Source organism: Mya arenaria, chromosome 8 (assembly GCF_026914265.1).
Source record: "Mya arenaria isolate MELC-2E11 chromosome 8, ASM2691426v1".
Lineage (NCBI taxonomy): Eukaryota > Metazoa > Mollusca > Bivalvia > Myida > Myidae > Mya > Mya arenaria.
This window is the reverse complement of record NC_069129.1, coordinates 68,386,416-68,404,564: the sequence shown is the minus strand read 5'-3', so window position 1 is coordinate 68,404,564 and position 18,149 is coordinate 68,386,416. Positions and strand designations below refer to the sequence as shown.

At 36.6% G+C, this 18,149-nt stretch overlaps 1 protein-coding gene and 1 long non-coding RNA gene across 2 annotated transcripts; both read left to right on the top strand.

Annotated features, from left to right (window-relative positions):
• The first annotated feature begins 3,073 nt into the window (after positions 1-3,073).
• Positions 3,074-4,924, top strand: LOC128243739 (uncharacterized). Its single transcript, XR_008262882.1, has 3 exons — positions 3,074-3,403; positions 4,026-4,168; positions 4,534-4,924. It is a non-coding gene; the product is annotated as an uncharacterized LOC128243739 (long non-coding RNA).
• A 2,126-nt stretch (positions 4,925-7,050) lies between these two features.
• LOC128243738 (aquaporin AQPAe.a-like) lies at positions 7,051-17,432 on the top strand. Its single transcript, XM_052961660.1, has 4 exons — positions 7,051-7,902; positions 9,869-9,949; positions 15,530-15,715; positions 16,272-17,432. Exons 1-4 carry the CDS (start codon positions 7,360-7,362, stop codon positions 16,380-16,382), a joined length of 921 nt encoding a protein of 306 aa, XP_052817620.1. The 5' UTR covers positions 7,051-7,359; the 3' UTR covers positions 16,383-17,432.
• Positions 17,433-18,149: the final 717 nt, after the last annotated feature.

Below are 18,149 nucleotides of genomic sequence, written 5' to 3'. Positions count from 1 at the left end.
AATCAAAGCGCTGTTCAGCGCTGAATGGGGCGAGGGTTATGTCTGTAGTTGTAAAATAGCCATCATCTTGGTTTAGCATAGATGTACGTACTTCTTTAGACCAAAATGCAGTTGTTAGTAGGCGGTGATTTTCATTTTTAAAATGAGATGGGCAAAAATATTCATTATAAGAGGCTTATTTCAAATTGATTTTCGTTAAATACGGTAACGCATTTAAACTAGTAATGCAAATTCATACCAATGTTTTTGTATTTAATTTGTTAGTTATTTACAGCAACTCTGAAGCTATGATACTGGTAATTTCGGAAACAAACCAAGTGTACAGGATACAAAACATTAACCTCATTCAGGGGACCAAACCAAAATATGTGTAGCGTGTAGCGAGCCGGTACCATACTGTGAACAGTTAATCTCAAGTAAGAGTAAGAGGGAACGTTGTGTTCATTCTCTTAAAATATGTCTGTCTATAAACAATATGGAACACAATTTGTGCAGATCATATGTGTGTCTATAATAAATGAACACGAATGCATGGTAGTTTTCCTCTTTAACGGTATCTTTACTTTTACTCATTCGAACGTTTGTAAATATAAAACAGTATGCGAGAAAATAATCTGATTTCGTACATTACTTAAAAGAACAAATTATAGACTATGATCAGCGGTTAAAAAAAGTACATCAGATCTTAAACCTCGATTTAGTGCATTTTTTCCTGCGGCAAAGTACACTCACATCTATTTATTTTATATCATCATCTGCAATCTACTTTCACTTTTATACTCTGGGTATTCTGAAACGATTTTCACAAGTATTGGTAAATATTAGTCTAAAGTAAAACAACGACTATACATACTACATTGTAGTTTCAATAACTTTCATTTTTTGTAGCCATGGCTGACATACTATTGTTTAGTCAATAGACGGATCATTTGAAACATATAATCAATCCTGCCATTGTATAAAATGTGTATATATTTATGAATGTTATACAATTTTCTATATTTACTTTGTGACGACCGATCATAACGTAGTCCGCTGTTTGCCGGCTGCAGTATTTTTCAAAGATAGTCTTTGCAATTAGTACTTATAGTTTGTGCACTGCCGACATTTCAGCGGGAAACCAATCCGCACCGTCAACACTTTTACTACTAGTATTATCAGATCCTGGATATATTTTCTAAACGTTCCGACAACAGGCAGGAAGTACAATAGCCTTATTTTCGAAAAAGGGAATGAACAAAAATGTTAAATCATAAATTCTTTATGGAAGCGTTTCTTTATAGCAAATGTATCGGAAAGCTTGAAGCTAACACTGCCAGGGTATTAGATTTGAAATATTGCACAATTCAACTTTTGATAGCTCGAAAAGATAAAATGCCGTCTCTATGAGACAACGTCTTTCCTAAGAGGAGGTTGGTATTTTTTCATATCAATTTTTACAATTTTTTAACTGCATGAAATGTTTCAAAATAAATAATTTTGATTGTATATCTGATAGCGAACGAGTACAACAGTTAGGTCATGATGTCTACACGTCTGGCAGTGTCTGAGAATTATTTATAGAATGGCAGGCAGTTTATCGTGAACACTGAATCAACACCGATGTGTTTGTTCTGAATGTACTCAATACGTGACTGTTTTCCCATCAGGACAAATGACATCACTTTTAGCAACGTAGCGATTTTGCGTTATTAAGCTATTCTCAATATAATAATTATCTCGTCCAGATACACCTTTTCTCTTCGAGTTTTTTAATGAATAAAGTTTACAATGCACTTATGTCAATGTCAATGAAGTTGCAATGTTGGTTTTACCCCTCTTCGTCGATATATTTGATTGACAACTGTCGTTTTATTGTCTGAATATTTGCGCATGTCTTGCATTCGCACACAAAAACATATACTGCGTCCAACATCTGTTTGTGTTTCCAAGTTGCATGTCTTGCGCGTGCGAAAGTATTTAAACGTCATTCACTATCAAATAATGGATACCTTTTTATAATTTAATTGTCAAAGAAAGCTCCATGGTACTTTACGACGATCACTTCTAATACAAAAAAATGCTTATCTTCAGTTTTGCACAACATCCTTTCTGCAGAGAGCATGTCTTCTGATAAAAGATGATATTTTATTACAGAGTCGATACACTCATGAAGGATTCTCCGCTTTAGGATGTGTTGAAAACTTTGTCTGTCCAGACAGGCAGGCAGACAGACGGACAGTGTATATCTGACATGTATAATGAACAATATCAACAACACATACAATACAAATCTAATGTTATTTTTAACGTGTAACGTGTACTTGCATTGTAACAAACAAATAATTAGAATACAGCCTATTTTTTCAGCCAATGTCATTGCAGCCAGGTAGGGTTAATCATTAAGAATCAAGTTCAACTTTCGCGGGTGTTTAAAGGTCCGCCTATTGCCTCTTATCGTAGCGAACGAGCTCTTCTGAAGCATTATTATTTATTTCAGGTCATCTAACTGACTAGCCTTCGGAACACATCGGCCATTTTCCATGGAAAACAATGGATGGGGGGAGGGTATATTGTAAAGCAATTTTCTCATAGGGAATCAACACACCGATGTGGATGGTTAACAACTTGCGTTCTGGCATTTAATATTTAGGCTAGGTCGCTAACCTTTTCTTTCGCTGTATAGGAAGTACTTAAAATATTGTTTGAATCCGGAATATCGCTTTACGCATTTATGGACCGGAAACCGAAATGCCGCTGAATTTCAGTATAAAAATGAATAAAACGTCCAAATATTGCTTGAGTTTCGTTGTTTTATTATCTTTGCTTCTCTGGACATTTCTTTTGATAATAAGTTTTCACCAACGCGTAGCGATCCGAACATACATGTGTTGGCCCATGAAGTATTCTATATTATTCTTATCCCTCAGTGATTCCGTTCGGTCGATTGGCCAGCTATTATGACAGTCCAATCAAAACGCTTAGATTCAACTCTTATAGTTCGCTTTAAGGTATTAGCCATGTAATACAACTCGGGAAACATCGGGTTACATCGACATATATCGCCACTCGCCGTAACAGATCGCGACGAATATCGGGCGTATTCGGCCTGTACCGGATGTTGCTATTTTTAGAAACAGAAGGTATTTCCCGGCTATTCATAGGTCAATAATGGAATTTCTACATCGTAGGATTTGGAAACATTGTGATGTTTTTCTCATGAATATAAGTTTAAAATAAATAAACATTAAAAGTACACGCTGACAGTTGATTACGATACATCTAACAATTTGAGTCATTACAGTAAAACATGGATTATAAGTGAAATATACGCGTAAGAGAAGATTTTCTCTCGAAAAAACGAACTGTCAACAATCGGCATGGAACTGGGATATTCAGATATTCGTATCAAAGGGCTCTGAATGTAAGTATCCTTGAGCAGTTTTGTACGTTGATGTGTTCATAAACGTTTGTTTTTTAATTTATCTTTGGAATTCTTAAATCATTTTTATTAGCTAAATGTTTAGACAGCATGTTCATATTTTACATGTACTTATGTACATGTTACATATTTTTATATGTACTTATGTACATAACTTATGTTTAAGATATGATATGAGTATGTAATCTTTAAATTGATTGTTTTATCTTAGAAAAATATTAGACTTAAAATTTTGTTTAAAAATGATGTGTTTTGGTACGTGACCTATTTCTAACATACCACAATACATGTACATGCCGGTTATTTGTTTACAAAATGCATATTTTCAAAATTAACCTGTGAAAAAAAGTTATATACGGTTTGGGGCTTGAAGCCGCATCTGCTAGGACACTATTGACATTCATTGGCTTGGTGTAGGTCTCGTTAAAACCCCATACTGTTGTGAATCATTATCAACCATATGCACAACAACTACACATTTGTGCCTACCAACCCTTACTCTTGGCTAAAACAGATATTAGTTCAGAATGTATAATACTTGTGCATTTGTATATTACGGTGGAAGTTTCTGCTGGTTGATAATCAGAAGTCTAATTTCTTTCAGGCAGGAAAATGACTGAATATTACTTAGTCAACAACACTGGGTTATGAAGAATTCCAGCCTGCATTAAATACTATGTTTGTTCCTTGAGAGCGGATTTGACAGCCATGTCCATCCACAAGGCAGTCGCATCTGATCGAGATAATGTGAGTATTTCATATAAAACATATTTGACTTGGTTTTTGTTTTTATAAACACACTGTATTCAATAATCAAGTGTTGGTGGTGGTGGTGGTGATGGTGGTCAAGTGGCGGTGGTGGTGGTGGTGGTGGTGGTGGTGGTGGTGATGATGATGATGATGATGATGATGATGATGATGATGAATTTTATTGATAAATTTAATAATTTTCTTTATAGATATACATGTATGTATCAGCTTGTTGTTGTTTTTTCAAAATAATGTCGAGAAATATTAAACTGTTAATATTTTATTTTGTATATGTATGGCAGTATAATTATCTATACTCATTAGTTAGAAAGGCTTAAAAGTACAACTTTTTTCCTTTACAGCACTAAACATTCTTGATGGGTAAAGTACCTGAAGGTGCATGAAAACCAAATCAGCATTGACTCAGCATTGAGTAGTTATCATCTGTGCACACACTACAAGTACAAAGCATGGGAACAGAGCAAACTTCAACTGTTGAAGAGTGAAGAATTATTGTGAAAAAAACTAAATGTTAGAATACCAATGACAAAATAAAACAGATAGACATCAAATTACCTACAGAGATTGTTTACATGTTATAATATTAAAAAAAATTAGTTGAGAACTTTCACTCTGATATTTTTGGAGGGGCGAGCCCACTTAGTGTTCTTGTTTCTTCACATATTTTAGTTTAAAAGTACACTCATTTGTTTTAAACTCTGTATTCTGAGTGAGTATCATAAGTAAAATTCATTTATTTGAAAGAGTACATTTTATGAATAAGTCCAATTAAGCTTTATAAATTTTTACAAGAAAAAGGTTGATTTTTAAGCATTTTATTAGCTATAAAAATGTATGGTAACATGACATTATGTACATTTTCTTCAAAACTGGACGGTAAACTATCATAAATTGTCTTTTAAATTGTTCAATAGACATCATAGATAATATCTAAAATGATTTCAGCAGCTTGCCTTATAGTTAACTATTTTTTATGAATTTTATAAAACTGCTATATATTTTCAAACATCGAAAAACTGCTCTTTTCCGAAGAATCATAAGATCAATCAAAATCATTTTTTTCCATGTGTATCAATAATGTGTTCGTTTGAACTTTAGTTTTCTGTTAACTGAAGTTTATTTTACCAGAAACTGTTGTGTTTATTTCATAATCTCTGATAATGCGAAAAAAAATCAAATATAGGCAAAATATTTACTTGTCGCTCTTTGTAGCCCTTGGAGTTTGGGGGTGGGTGTAATGAAACATAAATAACTTTTTTAATTCACGGTAAAAAATCTTCAAAATTTGGATAAAAGTCCCATAGTGTACCGTAATTATAACTATGTTGTCGGTTAAAGCTTTTAAAAAAGTGTGTATTACGCGGCTAATACCTTAAGTTCGATTTGGTTATTGAATACGAGCCCGGGCGTCATGATGTGGTAGAAATCTAGTGTTATTTTAAAAAAAGCCTCAATTTAAAGGTTAATCATCGTAACACGTTTGTTAAAGCTGCACCTTCAGAGATTGACCATTTTAACAACTTTTTTACGTCATTGCTACAGTATACAAACATGAATCAGAAAATGATCCAGCAATGAATCAGGCCGCTTGACTGCCAAGCCGTTAACTTCACGCCGCCAGGCCGCCAGAGAGCTAGACCGCCGGAAAACTGTCGAACGACTCGCTTTTTATCCAAGCGTAAGTAACGCTTTTTGCCATAAAATATCAGTTTTCTAAAGAAAATATGAAAAACAGCGATCTGATCTTTTGTCAGCAGTCTGGTATTACTGATTCCCAGACAAGCGCAAACAATGGCTCTTTTTAAGATGAAGAAATAAACACATATTGTAAAAGCGGTCAATCTGTGTGAGTGCAGCTTTAGCGGTCAATCTGTGTGAGTGCAGCTTTAGCGGTCAATCTGTGTGAGTGCAGCTTTAAGTATTTCAGAACAATAGTTTTAATTCATTGAAGTGACCTAATATAAGTTAAAGGTATATTTATAAGATTTATAATTATATGTACCCCCTCCACTGTATACCCAGCGGCTTTATTTAACGAAGGTTTCCTGCTGTATGGAACGCTGCAATACAATGTATGTATGAACTGTTTTAGCGGTGCTGTATACATAAATATCATTGTAACGTGGGGTGTATTTTACGGGTCCGCTGTCATTTGTTATTTCAGAAAAGAATGCGGTCACATTCCAGTTACGAATTAACAAACATACCTGAAACATTATTTTTTGTTTCAGTAAAATATCATTCTACATTTCATACATATGTTTAACGTACGAGTGTATATCATTGGGGATAAAGTTTGGCAAATCAAAATTATTGATGATAGGGTGTTTCTTGGAAACCTTGAAACTTAACCGAAATGTCATCTCACGCTACCTTACATAAATGAATAGAAAATTATTATTTTATGAATATGAATATTCATTACTATAATCACAAAACACACAATTTATATAGACTTTGGAATTATTTCTAAATAAAATGTTGTTCACAGGTTTTAAGAGCGCTGTGTTGAGATGATTAGTGATGACTTCTCCGGAATCAATCATCGAACAGCATAGATTTCAGTTTTGCCGTATTTTATTCTAATTCCGAATATATATTCAGTAATATTGTGAACCACTGAGCAGGAATGTTGCTACAAACGTGGAACGCACATAAAATATGTTTTTTCATTATCCGATTTCCATGGCATTTTATCAAACACATTATATATAATTTCTGTCAAAACTAACCAGAGCTGGGCTTTGTCTTTTTAATCTGAGGCATTCGGTCAATGTGAATGTTACAGATAAAATCATTAGGGTCTAAAGACACTTAACCTATTTACCAATGCTGACACATACATTTGTCTTGTGAACTTACAACAGTGAGTGGAAAGAAAACACCAGATCACAACTTTACTCACAATCCCGTACGCACTGGTGTTACAACTCTTTCTCAGCCTATCAATTATTTCAGAGACGCTTAGAGTTCGAAGGTCAAAGTTCCAATTACGGAAGTTGCGCATGCGCAGAGAGAGTTTCGGATTGCTACGGACGGGAGATTTAAAACCATTCACCAATCGGAGAGGCGAGAGAGAGGCAATTTACCCGGCGTATAAAAACCGCGCCCTTTTGAGAGTCAAAAGAAACCGTTGGCATTTTACATCTGGCAGTGGATGAAAGAACATGAATAAAATCATGCAGGAAAATATCGAAGATCTGTGCAAGCCCGCTCTCTGGCGCGCTGTTGTAGCAGAGTTCTTCGGAACCCTATTTCTGGTTCTATTCGGGTGCGGTGCAATTGATAATAATGGCATCAACAATTCAATTGTTCAGATTGCCTTAGCTTTTGGACTTATCTATGGATCGATGGTATGGTGTTTTAATCATGTCAGTGGTGGTCACTTTAACCCAGCTGTGTCAGTTGCCGCCGTCGTGTGCCGCCGGGCGTCCGTTGTTCGCGGCCTCCTCTACATCATTGCCCAGCTTGTAGGAGGAATCGCTGGCGCCGGCATCCTGCGCGGTCTGTCCGCCGACGCCAGCTACACCGTTGGCGTCACGGCTGTGCGAGGAACACTGACGGAAGCCCAGGGTTTTGGTGTGGAGCTACTCATCAGCTTCGTTCTCGTATTTGTCGTGCTCGCCTCCACCGACGACAAGAGATGCGACCTTAGCGGATCCGCTCCCCTCACCATCGGCCTCGCAATTGTCGCCGGCACCCTCTTCGCCGTAAGTTAATTTATAATATATATAGTGTTTTGTTTTAAATGTACTGCAATACGACAAAGCTAAACCAGAAGCCCCAAAACAACACGGAAAGTTGTTAACTAACATTACTATGTTTACTTCTGATTTCTGATGAAAAAGGTGTCATACTTTCATAGTAGCATTGTTTTAGTTAACATTTTTTAAATGCAGCATTTATGAGTGTGTGTCGAATGGATTTCTTTTCATAGCAATAGAGAGCCGTATTACTAGTTCATCGACCATTAGTTGAACGCTAATGATTCAATTTAGATAACAAAACAGATAAATGATGGTTGAAATCGCTGTGACTTTGGCAACAAAGAACCTAGCTCGGGGCGATGAATCGGTCTCATTCATAAAGGCAGTAGATTCAGAAGCTGGTGTTTAGTTTCGCGCGCCAGTGTCGTAGTAACGCTGACATCTGGCCTCGCGCTAACCAATCATCGTTTCGTATTTCAAACAGTGTAACGCCCCCGGGATCGAATGCGCCCTGTGATCGCTGTTACACATGTGGATTTTGATGTCTCAATAATGTTTTTGCTACTGTGTAATGTTTCAATATATCATAATGGCACGTCTACATGTTAAGATAATGTGGGTTTCTCTGATTTTAATTTTCGAATCAGTTGCGACGCATGCTATTGTGAAGCGCTATTTCTTTGTCCAATGGACTATAAAAATGTAGAAACCACATATTTCACACGGTATTTAGGGAAACGCCACGAGAGCCTAATTGCATAAAGCCCTAATTTCGGTGACATTTTCAACAACCATTAGCGCAGATAAATGCCTGGCATCAGCGCGACAAAACGCGCGGACAATTGTTGTTTGAGAAAATTGACACTAATTTATACTGAAGCAGAAAATTCAGCGCCCAGAAAATTTTGAAAATCATTTAAGTTTGTTACCTTGACAAAGCATGCAAGACCATGTTACGATCCTTAAACCTCTTTAAAGGGGCCACTCAACAGATTGAATCGTTTCTGTAATATCAATAATTTATTGTTCATTGCCGCATGACACTGGTTTTGATACCGTATCATGGAAATGGCCTAATATTCGCGGGGATCTCATTAGATCAAAAGACTGAGGATTTAAATCAATACAGCTCCCTCCTCACAGAATTAGGAGCTGATCGCGCTTTAATGAGGTCCCTTGTTTAGTTGAACAAAGAGTCTTGAACAAATCCTAAAATCAATAGCTCGTGCCAGCACGTGCGCACGCGACGTGGATTTCGCAGTATTCTGAATTTCTTCAAATCAGTCTCTTTGTTATTCATACATTAATGGAGAAAGTATTTATTATCCTGAAATAATGATGGGAAACCTTTATGTCCCCACGGGAAGTCAATACGTTCTAATTATATTATTGATGACTATTACTAGTTGTCAGAGATTGAATCTATGATCCCTTTATGTCGTGATTGTCTAAAAATGCCGGCGGTGACAGGTAATGAACAAAATTAAAACAGCCTCCCCTTTAAGACCATAAAAAAGTTCAAACATGGTAGTTACATGCTTTTTAGCTTTAGTGTCTATGCACAGACAAGGTTCTTAAAAAAAAGCTCAAACTCCCATTGCAACTATTACTTTTGGCGCTCATAATTTTTAGTTCAGCATTTTTATACTGTTGTTCTTACTCAGTTTATATTTGAATTAATATTCTTCTTTTGGTCCGTTTGTCGACGTATTCGTATTATGTTCTGTCTGACATGTTTACTGGTACAAAAAGGAGAAAAACGGCCCTTAAAGTGTTATAAAACATTTTGATACCACCAAAAGATAAAACAAAATCTACCAGTACATTTTCCACAAATCGCAGAAATAACATAAAAATAAGTTACAAATAAGACGACGGCTCATCTTTTAAGATTGATGGTAATTTTGATGACGGTTTGCTCTGCTTTTATTGATGTCATTTCTATTTATTTCATATTTTCTATTTATAGTACAACTACACGATGGCGAGCATGAACCCGGCACGGACGTTTGGACCCGCTCTCGTACAGAACAACTGGGCCAACCACTGGGTACGTTTTAACGTTTTAAATCACGCATTAACTTTTTCATAGGAGCACCCATTTAAACATATGCGAGCTGAGTGTTATATTGGTAGAGTTTGTTTTCATCACTTTAGACCTTTATTTTGCGCTGATGAGTTTTTAAAAAAAAAGTTCTACACATATCTACATTAACCAAAATAATCAATTCATACTTCTGTTTACAATGGTTTTAACAAGACGGTTCGATTACAGCCTGACGTTAGCTGGCTTAATGGTTTATTATAATGAAAATCATTTTCTGATTAGCACTGCATCATTTGGTCAACCCTTTTCTCGACACCCTGGTCCCCTGCAGCAGCTGTTTTCCCTTACTTGATAGCTGTGTTAAGATAAAATTCCCTTTGAACTCGTATAATTATGTTTGAATTTCGTAGAGTATAAAACCAAGATATGGTTTCAGATTTCAAATTTCAATTGAAGACTTTTCTTTTGTTACAAAAACATTACACTTTTTGGGGAATTAGATCTAAAACAATGCCGAACAGATGAAAGGAAGGCTATGGGCATATTGATTTGTAATTAAGATGGTCAAATGTTTAATCTACTCACATACGTATCGGCTTATCAAAGAAACATTTCACGGTTGATGCTAAATCCCGTTCTGATAGTGCTACCTGAGAAATCCCATGTGAGCGCTCAATGCGGGTTTGATAAACCTCGCCCCTGTGTATTGTAAAAACAGACCTGCAGACACATTCCAGACGTGAATGTTTATGATAGGATGACGGATGGAGGGCTTACAATAAACATAGTTGTAAATATGAACTCTCCCCTGGCCACTCAGTAGAAGGCTGCACCGTCGGCCATGTGGCGGGGCTGGCGGGCCATGTGGTTTGGTTTCACATTCACACGCCCTGTTTCAAGCATGTGTGAGATATGTTTAGCTTTCCTCGTTTCTAATTTTATAAATCTACAAGTGCTATTGACTTGACATTGAAACATAATCCTTTCCTGCTTTCTAAACAAGCACTTATTAGCAGAACTTGTAACATCCATGTCTAAATTCGAGACAGTTAAGGGCTTCGTCCTTGACGCTTTACAAAGTACGAAACACATGGTCAGTAAAAGTCTTAGTATAGTGTTACAATATTCACGTAATCAAAATCTGAAACCTGATCATGTAATATTTAGTCTCAGATTTCACAGATACAACTCAAGCCCTGACACACAGATGGCACACTCATGGCACCTCAATCACTCGCGCATCCAGAAGCCATGCGCGGCGGCAGCGCTGCCACTTGCACCTTTATCTCGGCGTTATCTCGCTTATTAGGGAATCTTGACATTTCTAACAGATTACCCAGCCATTCCTGTTAATTGATATTTTATTGATCAAGATAGTTGACTTGCTTTGTGTTTATATTTTCGAGAAATGGTAATATTCCGGATGTTCTTTACGTTGCACTTTTCTGTAGCAAAAATCGGTGAAACACCGTGGTATCAAAGAGAATGTTTTGGCAAAAGCCGCAATATTTTTCCTCAATATTATGGGCTTTTTTCATCGCTGTTTCTTTTCATTTGATCATAATAACGCACACCGAGGGCACCTGGTGTTCCCTGTGATGTCTAAAGTTAATAATAAGTGGCGAAGCGGTATTCTTCTTCTTCCCCACTTGATTCATGTATGACATCTGGGTCTCTTGTTCAATTTACGATAGCTTTCTGCAAATATGTTTGCTTTATTCATTTTAATTGTCTAACTATCTCTAAAATTGTCTATAAATATATGTTTAAAATATTTTCATCACTCAAACTTGACCGTATTGAGGTTGAACCCCAGCGTGTTTCCTGCACAAATCTTATTTCAGTCATTAAACCACAAGCACCACTTGAGCAAATGGAACGATTTTCTTTTGATTAGCGCCATCTTTACTATCAAATAAACTTCATGGGTTATAGGGTTACGCTGAATTCAGGCAATAACATTCTCGTTGGTAACTTATTCCGTTATCGCTGAATTATCAACGTAATGATTCTCAAACTGAGATTGGGAACTTAAACGTATCTAGAACTCGAGAATTTCTGAATCTTGCAGGAATTCACGGAAAGCCTCTTTGATCGCGTATATAATGCTGTTATAATGAAACAGGGTGTGTGCCAATATAGCAAATATTGTTTTCGCTTCATTGCAAATGAGCTACGCGTTTGACATTTATCATTTTTCAGGGTTTGCAGTAATTTAGAAATTTGGAAAAAGGCAGTACACCATTCTTCTAGCAAGAAAAAAGAAAAATTAGTAGCTTGATATATCCCATATATATGTGACAGGAATGGTAGCCCTCGTTCCCTAATGACAGATTGAAACTGTCCAAATTTAAGGCTATGCTGGTAAAACAATCCCCACACCCCACCTCTACCTTTGGCAAACACAATCTGGAAATCCCATTACAATCTGTATGATTTCTGGTGGTAACATTTTTGCAAGGTATATATGGAAAACATTGGCCATCAATGTAATCAGAAATAGTAAAAAATCTTCTTCCCATTCGGGCAACCTGTTGGCCAGTGCATGTTCTGGATGAGTCAGCCTGATTGATTTCAAATGATAAGATTTTCATTTAGATTTATTCCATGATATTTTGCCATTTATTTATTTGGCCGCCAATCTGGAGAACGATAAGAATTTTGTTCCAAGATAAGTTGCATCTATGTTTGTTGTTCTTGTTTGACTGAAATGTATCAGTTGAGAATATTCAACGTTTGCAGTTTCATCGAGAAGGGATTTTATTGTAATGAAGTATCCAATTTGATTAATGACAATGTTGCCCGCGTTCGTTAGGAAAATTATTGTCTCCGTGGCTAGGGGTCTTTTATGTCATAAATTAAATTACAGCCTTGTACAACATCAATAAAACCAGTGGGCCTTATTATGCGCTTCAGCCCCTGCGTCCCTGTCGGGGGTCGTTTTTATGCCGATTGTTGATGATTACTCACGTCGGGGTCTTTATTGGAAACATGTGATGGGGGGAAGTTGCTGATCCCTTTCTTAAAATAACCGAAATATGTAGTTCTCTGTCCTTCATGCGCATTATGGTGAATGTGGTGTATACTTTAATAACCAGTTAAGCTTCAAAGGATGACATTTAGAAACATATTGCATTTCTTGTCGGCACTTGACATTTATGCGGTGAATTCCTGGTTGCGTTGAGTTACTTCAATAATACTTTAATTACAATGATCTTTGCTTTGCTTCATTCTCGAGTGCTGTGTTTACGTCCAATTACTGTGACAGTTTCATCAATGCTCGAGAAAATTGTTTATTTCTCCAGCGCACGTGTGCATGCGCTATCAAATCAAGGTCAATCAGAGCTTGGAGTTTTTGGGCCAATCTGAGGCAATGATCGTGAGGAGACGCCAATGAAAACCAGATGTATTCCCGGAAAAAGTCCCTAACTGCCGCCACACATGCCTCATGTATACCTTTGTGCCGCTTGGAATGTTGATATGGGCCTGGGGTTTGACATAGATAGTCAGAAAAAGGTTCACCGCGGGGTCGATGCCAACCATTTATCCATTCTCGTGTCATGTGGGTCCATATTTAATATAACTATTCAAAAATATTCACGTTTCATTGCTTATCCCGAAAACGACAAGTAAATGTTAAGATTAATTTCGTTCTGAAGTGCTTGACAAGAGTTATCTGGAGTTAGCAAACATATCTCATTCGTTAATTTAATCGCTTTTTGAACAGAAAACGCTAATTTATGGACGTTACGAAAATCTTTTAAGTTCACTTTATTGCCCTGCGGTAACCAAGGTTTCACTAAAACTGCTACAAAACGATCGTTACCATAACAATGCTCTTTCCGTCTAATTTGAAATACCGGAACGGAATCCCGCTGCATTTTTGTGTGGATAAAAGAGTACTCTTTAAACGCTTTTTCAAACGCTACTCCGCTGTTTTGTTCTCTCGTTCGCGCCATTATCATTACCCCACAATATTATCGAATCCTATTATCAGTATGAAACCTGCCAAAATGTCAGGAGTGTTACGTATTGTAATTGCCAAGAATATTTTGATGTAAAGATAACAGACCCACACTGATTATAATTATATATATATATAAATGCAAATATTAATAATGTCTGAACCACTTTATTTTCATTAGTTAATTTATTTCGATATACATACTTTCATTCTATAATCACGTATACGCATTCCTCAACATCAAACGTATTAAATGAATTGCCGGTAAAACCCTTACCTACTTTAAAAGTTTCACAGCGGAAGCGATGTGCCCTTAGTATCTGATAAAAAAATCAGAGTTATGCGTGATAACAACTTCATAGACTCGGCTGTAGCGATGTGATTTCTTACAACATAATCATCTTTACCGCTGAAGTTTCAAAACAAAATGTTTATTTAGAAATACCGAAGCGTGAATACGTTCAGGTAATCATAAACGTGCCCATCTGTTGATGCTGACAACATTTTTAGTTGCATTTTTTTCTGATAGATAATTACAAAATTGTCTGGAAGCTATGGCTTTTACTGAAAATTCGGGCATGAAATCATCCAGAACAGCCGGATTTTGTGGCTTGAAATTAGATTAAAGTGGATGAACCCTAGCGGTGTTTATGTACAATAAACTTGCTGTAACTACCAAAGCAGTTCCGAGCGGGTAAAACAAGTATTTATTTCAGTCGTTTGCCAGAATATAGACCTGTTTCGAGCAAAAACCAACTCAATATACCCAGCAAATGGTTGACTGCGGATATTACCATTATTTATCGCCCCATACTCTGACCATTATTTATCGCCCCATACTCTGACAAATCGCGAACTATTTCGAAATTAACAAAAATGACAACAAGTGACCTTTTCGTGGTAAAATAATTGTCGCTTTATGACATTAGGAATGTGTGTCATGCGACGAAGGTCCCATAAATAAAACAGTTCAATTTGTCGACATTCCTAGGTACTACATTTTGTAAACAAACATGACCTTGTTCTGATTATTAATAAACGCTTCGCATCCACATAAGCGCCACAATAATGCGTGGTGAAGACATTATCAATGAAATTTATGTGTGAATATGAACATCTTGACACGCAATTTATTTGCTTGTCAAATAAGGGCAACTGCGGGTCTGAGTGACCGGTTTTCTTGACCTGTATATACTCTTCTATTGAGTCATTCTGAGTTCAAATGGACTTATTTTACACGTCTGATTTTCATACATTAAAATAACAACTTTAAACACAATCAGCAGATCGTCGAAACATTGCCAAACAGTGCGAAAATGACAAATGACCACTTGGCAGTCCAGTAACGTAGCATTTACGTAACCGTTGCACGTTAGCTGACTCTCCCATGTTCCGTTACGTAGCACACAAACAGTGATTTATCTTCAAATCTGCTTAAGTGCGTCCTTTGGATTCGCATACTTACATGAGCAAAAACAGAGTCACAGGCGTATATTTATGTTGAAGATGTTTAAGAATAATGAGTCTTTTATATGATAGGACTTTGGATGCAAATGAAAATAATCATTACAGACGTTCATTATGCAGATGACTTAACGTCTTTTTCTCTGTACGATCAGGTGTACTGGGTTGGTCCAATCATCGGCGGGCTGGTTGCTGCCCTCGTATACGAGTACGTGTTCGCCGCCGGCGCCTCCTTCAGCAGAACCAGGAAATTCGTCCTCAAGCACCGCAAGCCCGCTGACAAACCCAAGAAACAGAAGAACACGGACGAGCTGAACAGCAGCAAGGCTGGACTCATCGAGGTAATGCTGATGACTTACTTGGAGTTCATTTAAGGAATGAATTGCGGGGTTGATGTCATTATCGGGGTATGAACGCAATTGGGTTGGTCAATGTGTGTGGAGTCCGAAACTCCACGTGTACTTTGACCAACCCAATTGCGTTCATATCCCCGATAATGACATCAACCCCGCAATTCATTCCTTATATTTACACCAATAGTTCACTATTTCATTCAAGAATTGTTAAAAAAAACTTTCAGTAATCCGTTCTTACCCATTCTGTAAAAAGAACGTCCCGGAAACATTTTTTTCAAATGACGTCACAGAACGCGGGAAAAGATCAACCACTTGAAATCAGCGTGTACTTCTGTATTGCTAACTTTGAACGACGTTAAGGGGGATAAGTCACCTTCATTTGAAATTAAAAATTGTTTAAATTGCATACTTTCATGTAATACATGTATATTCAATGCAATTCATGAATTGGGTCATAACAAAATGACTAATATGATTTGTTCTTGTGTTATCTTGTGGTGCATCGTAACACAATTATACTCATGCAACTGTTTCCCTGCAGGTCCCCACAACAGACAACGAGGGCGACGCCGTGCTGGAGATGGAGAAAATCGAAGAGGAGAAAAAGGATGAAGAGCCAGCAACAGCGGAGTCAGAGGTCAAGGCCGAGTAGAAACCACGTGACCAGTTGTTGCGAAATGCGCATGCGCACAACCACCTCATGACATAGATTAGATAGGAACTGTTTGAAAGCCTGAAGTAATATATGGGTTTGGTTGCGAACTTGTATTGAAGTTTATTGAGATGGAATCATCTGGAATGAAATTTCATTTTACTTAAATTGAGCATTCAGATATTATTCGATTGTAACCTCGTAATAGCGATTTGTTTCCTTTTGCCAGTTATATATTCAAGCATTAATTCTTAACATAAGCCAGTATTACTTTTACTGAATATGGTGTAGCAAATAATGAATGGAGATTGGTTATTGGTGCATAGTATTTACATACTTACATAAACCATTATCACCTCATTATCATCATCGTCATCATCATCATCATTACTTTTTGTCATCTCCTTACTTCAACACGTTTGCATTTGTCACATATTTAAAAAGGCAAACACTACCAGGAAATAAGTACTACATATTTGGCAGCTGTTTTGGGCACAGAACTGCACGTTTTGTTCGGCAAGTGAATGTCAGATTGGGTGAGGAGTCCATGATCAAAGAATGCCTTACATTTTGTGTGTTTGTTTTTGTTTTAGTATAATTCATTCTCATTACCAAAAAATGGTTAACAAAAATGTCACCAACTGTCCTGTGCAAATGAATCATTTTCGGTTCGTCATATTTCATTTACTGTATAGCGCACCAAAGTCATTATTATATTATGTGTATTATTTTGTATATACCATATTATTTAATATAATTCTACATACTTATATGCTTTTAAAAAAATACGTATTCACTAAATATTAAATTTTGGGAATGATTTTTAAAAAAATGCGAACAAATAACATGTATGTCCTCCAACAGTTTATTATTATTTTTATTATACTAGTCAATATTTTTCTCATCTTTCCTGGCTTAGAACATGTACTTTTATCGTCTTTTTTATTAGGTTTTTCTTTAGACTGTACGATTATTTATATATTCTGCTGCAGAATACAATGATTTTGATATCTAAGTGTTCAATAAACGAAACGAAATGAAATATTCTGATTTGTGTGTGTGTTTTTTTAGCTCACCCAAATACGAAATGCTAACAGCTATATATTGTGATCGATTAATGCCCAACATCTGTTTTCCGTCGTCAAGCGTTAACATTTTGAATCTCTTGTCTGAAACACCATGGCATGGGCCAGATCCATGATACTCGGTAAGCAGCCTCAGGTATTGGTCCTTCGTTCAAAGTATGCCTCTTGGGAGAAAATAGCCCAGCCCCAGGGATCTTAGGTTTTCTTTATACTTATATAGAAAGTCTTCGAAAATACTCTCTGAATCTGCAAAGCCCAGACCCTTGATATCCTGTAGTGTTCATTTTCCAACAGCTTAAATAATCACTGACTAGTTGACTAGTCAATTTAATCAGGTGAACGATATAGGGCCAGTTTGGCCGTCTTGTTCATTATTATTGAAAATCGCATCACAGGGTAGTTTCTGTTCCTGCTAGGAATAAAATCGACTTTGAGCTACAATCCAATGTATAGAGATGAAGAACACTTTTTCCGAATGTTGGCTGTTCACAAAAGCCTTGGACATATCCACCAATGTTCGATTCATTATTGTTGAAAATAACTTCACCTGCAATCCGGGAGAACAAAAGATGGACAAGAATGGACAGAAGAAAAAGAAAGTTTATTCAAATAAGTATATCACACAATTCATATTTGAACATGACCCGTGACCGAATTCAATGTAATACAATGACTTATATAT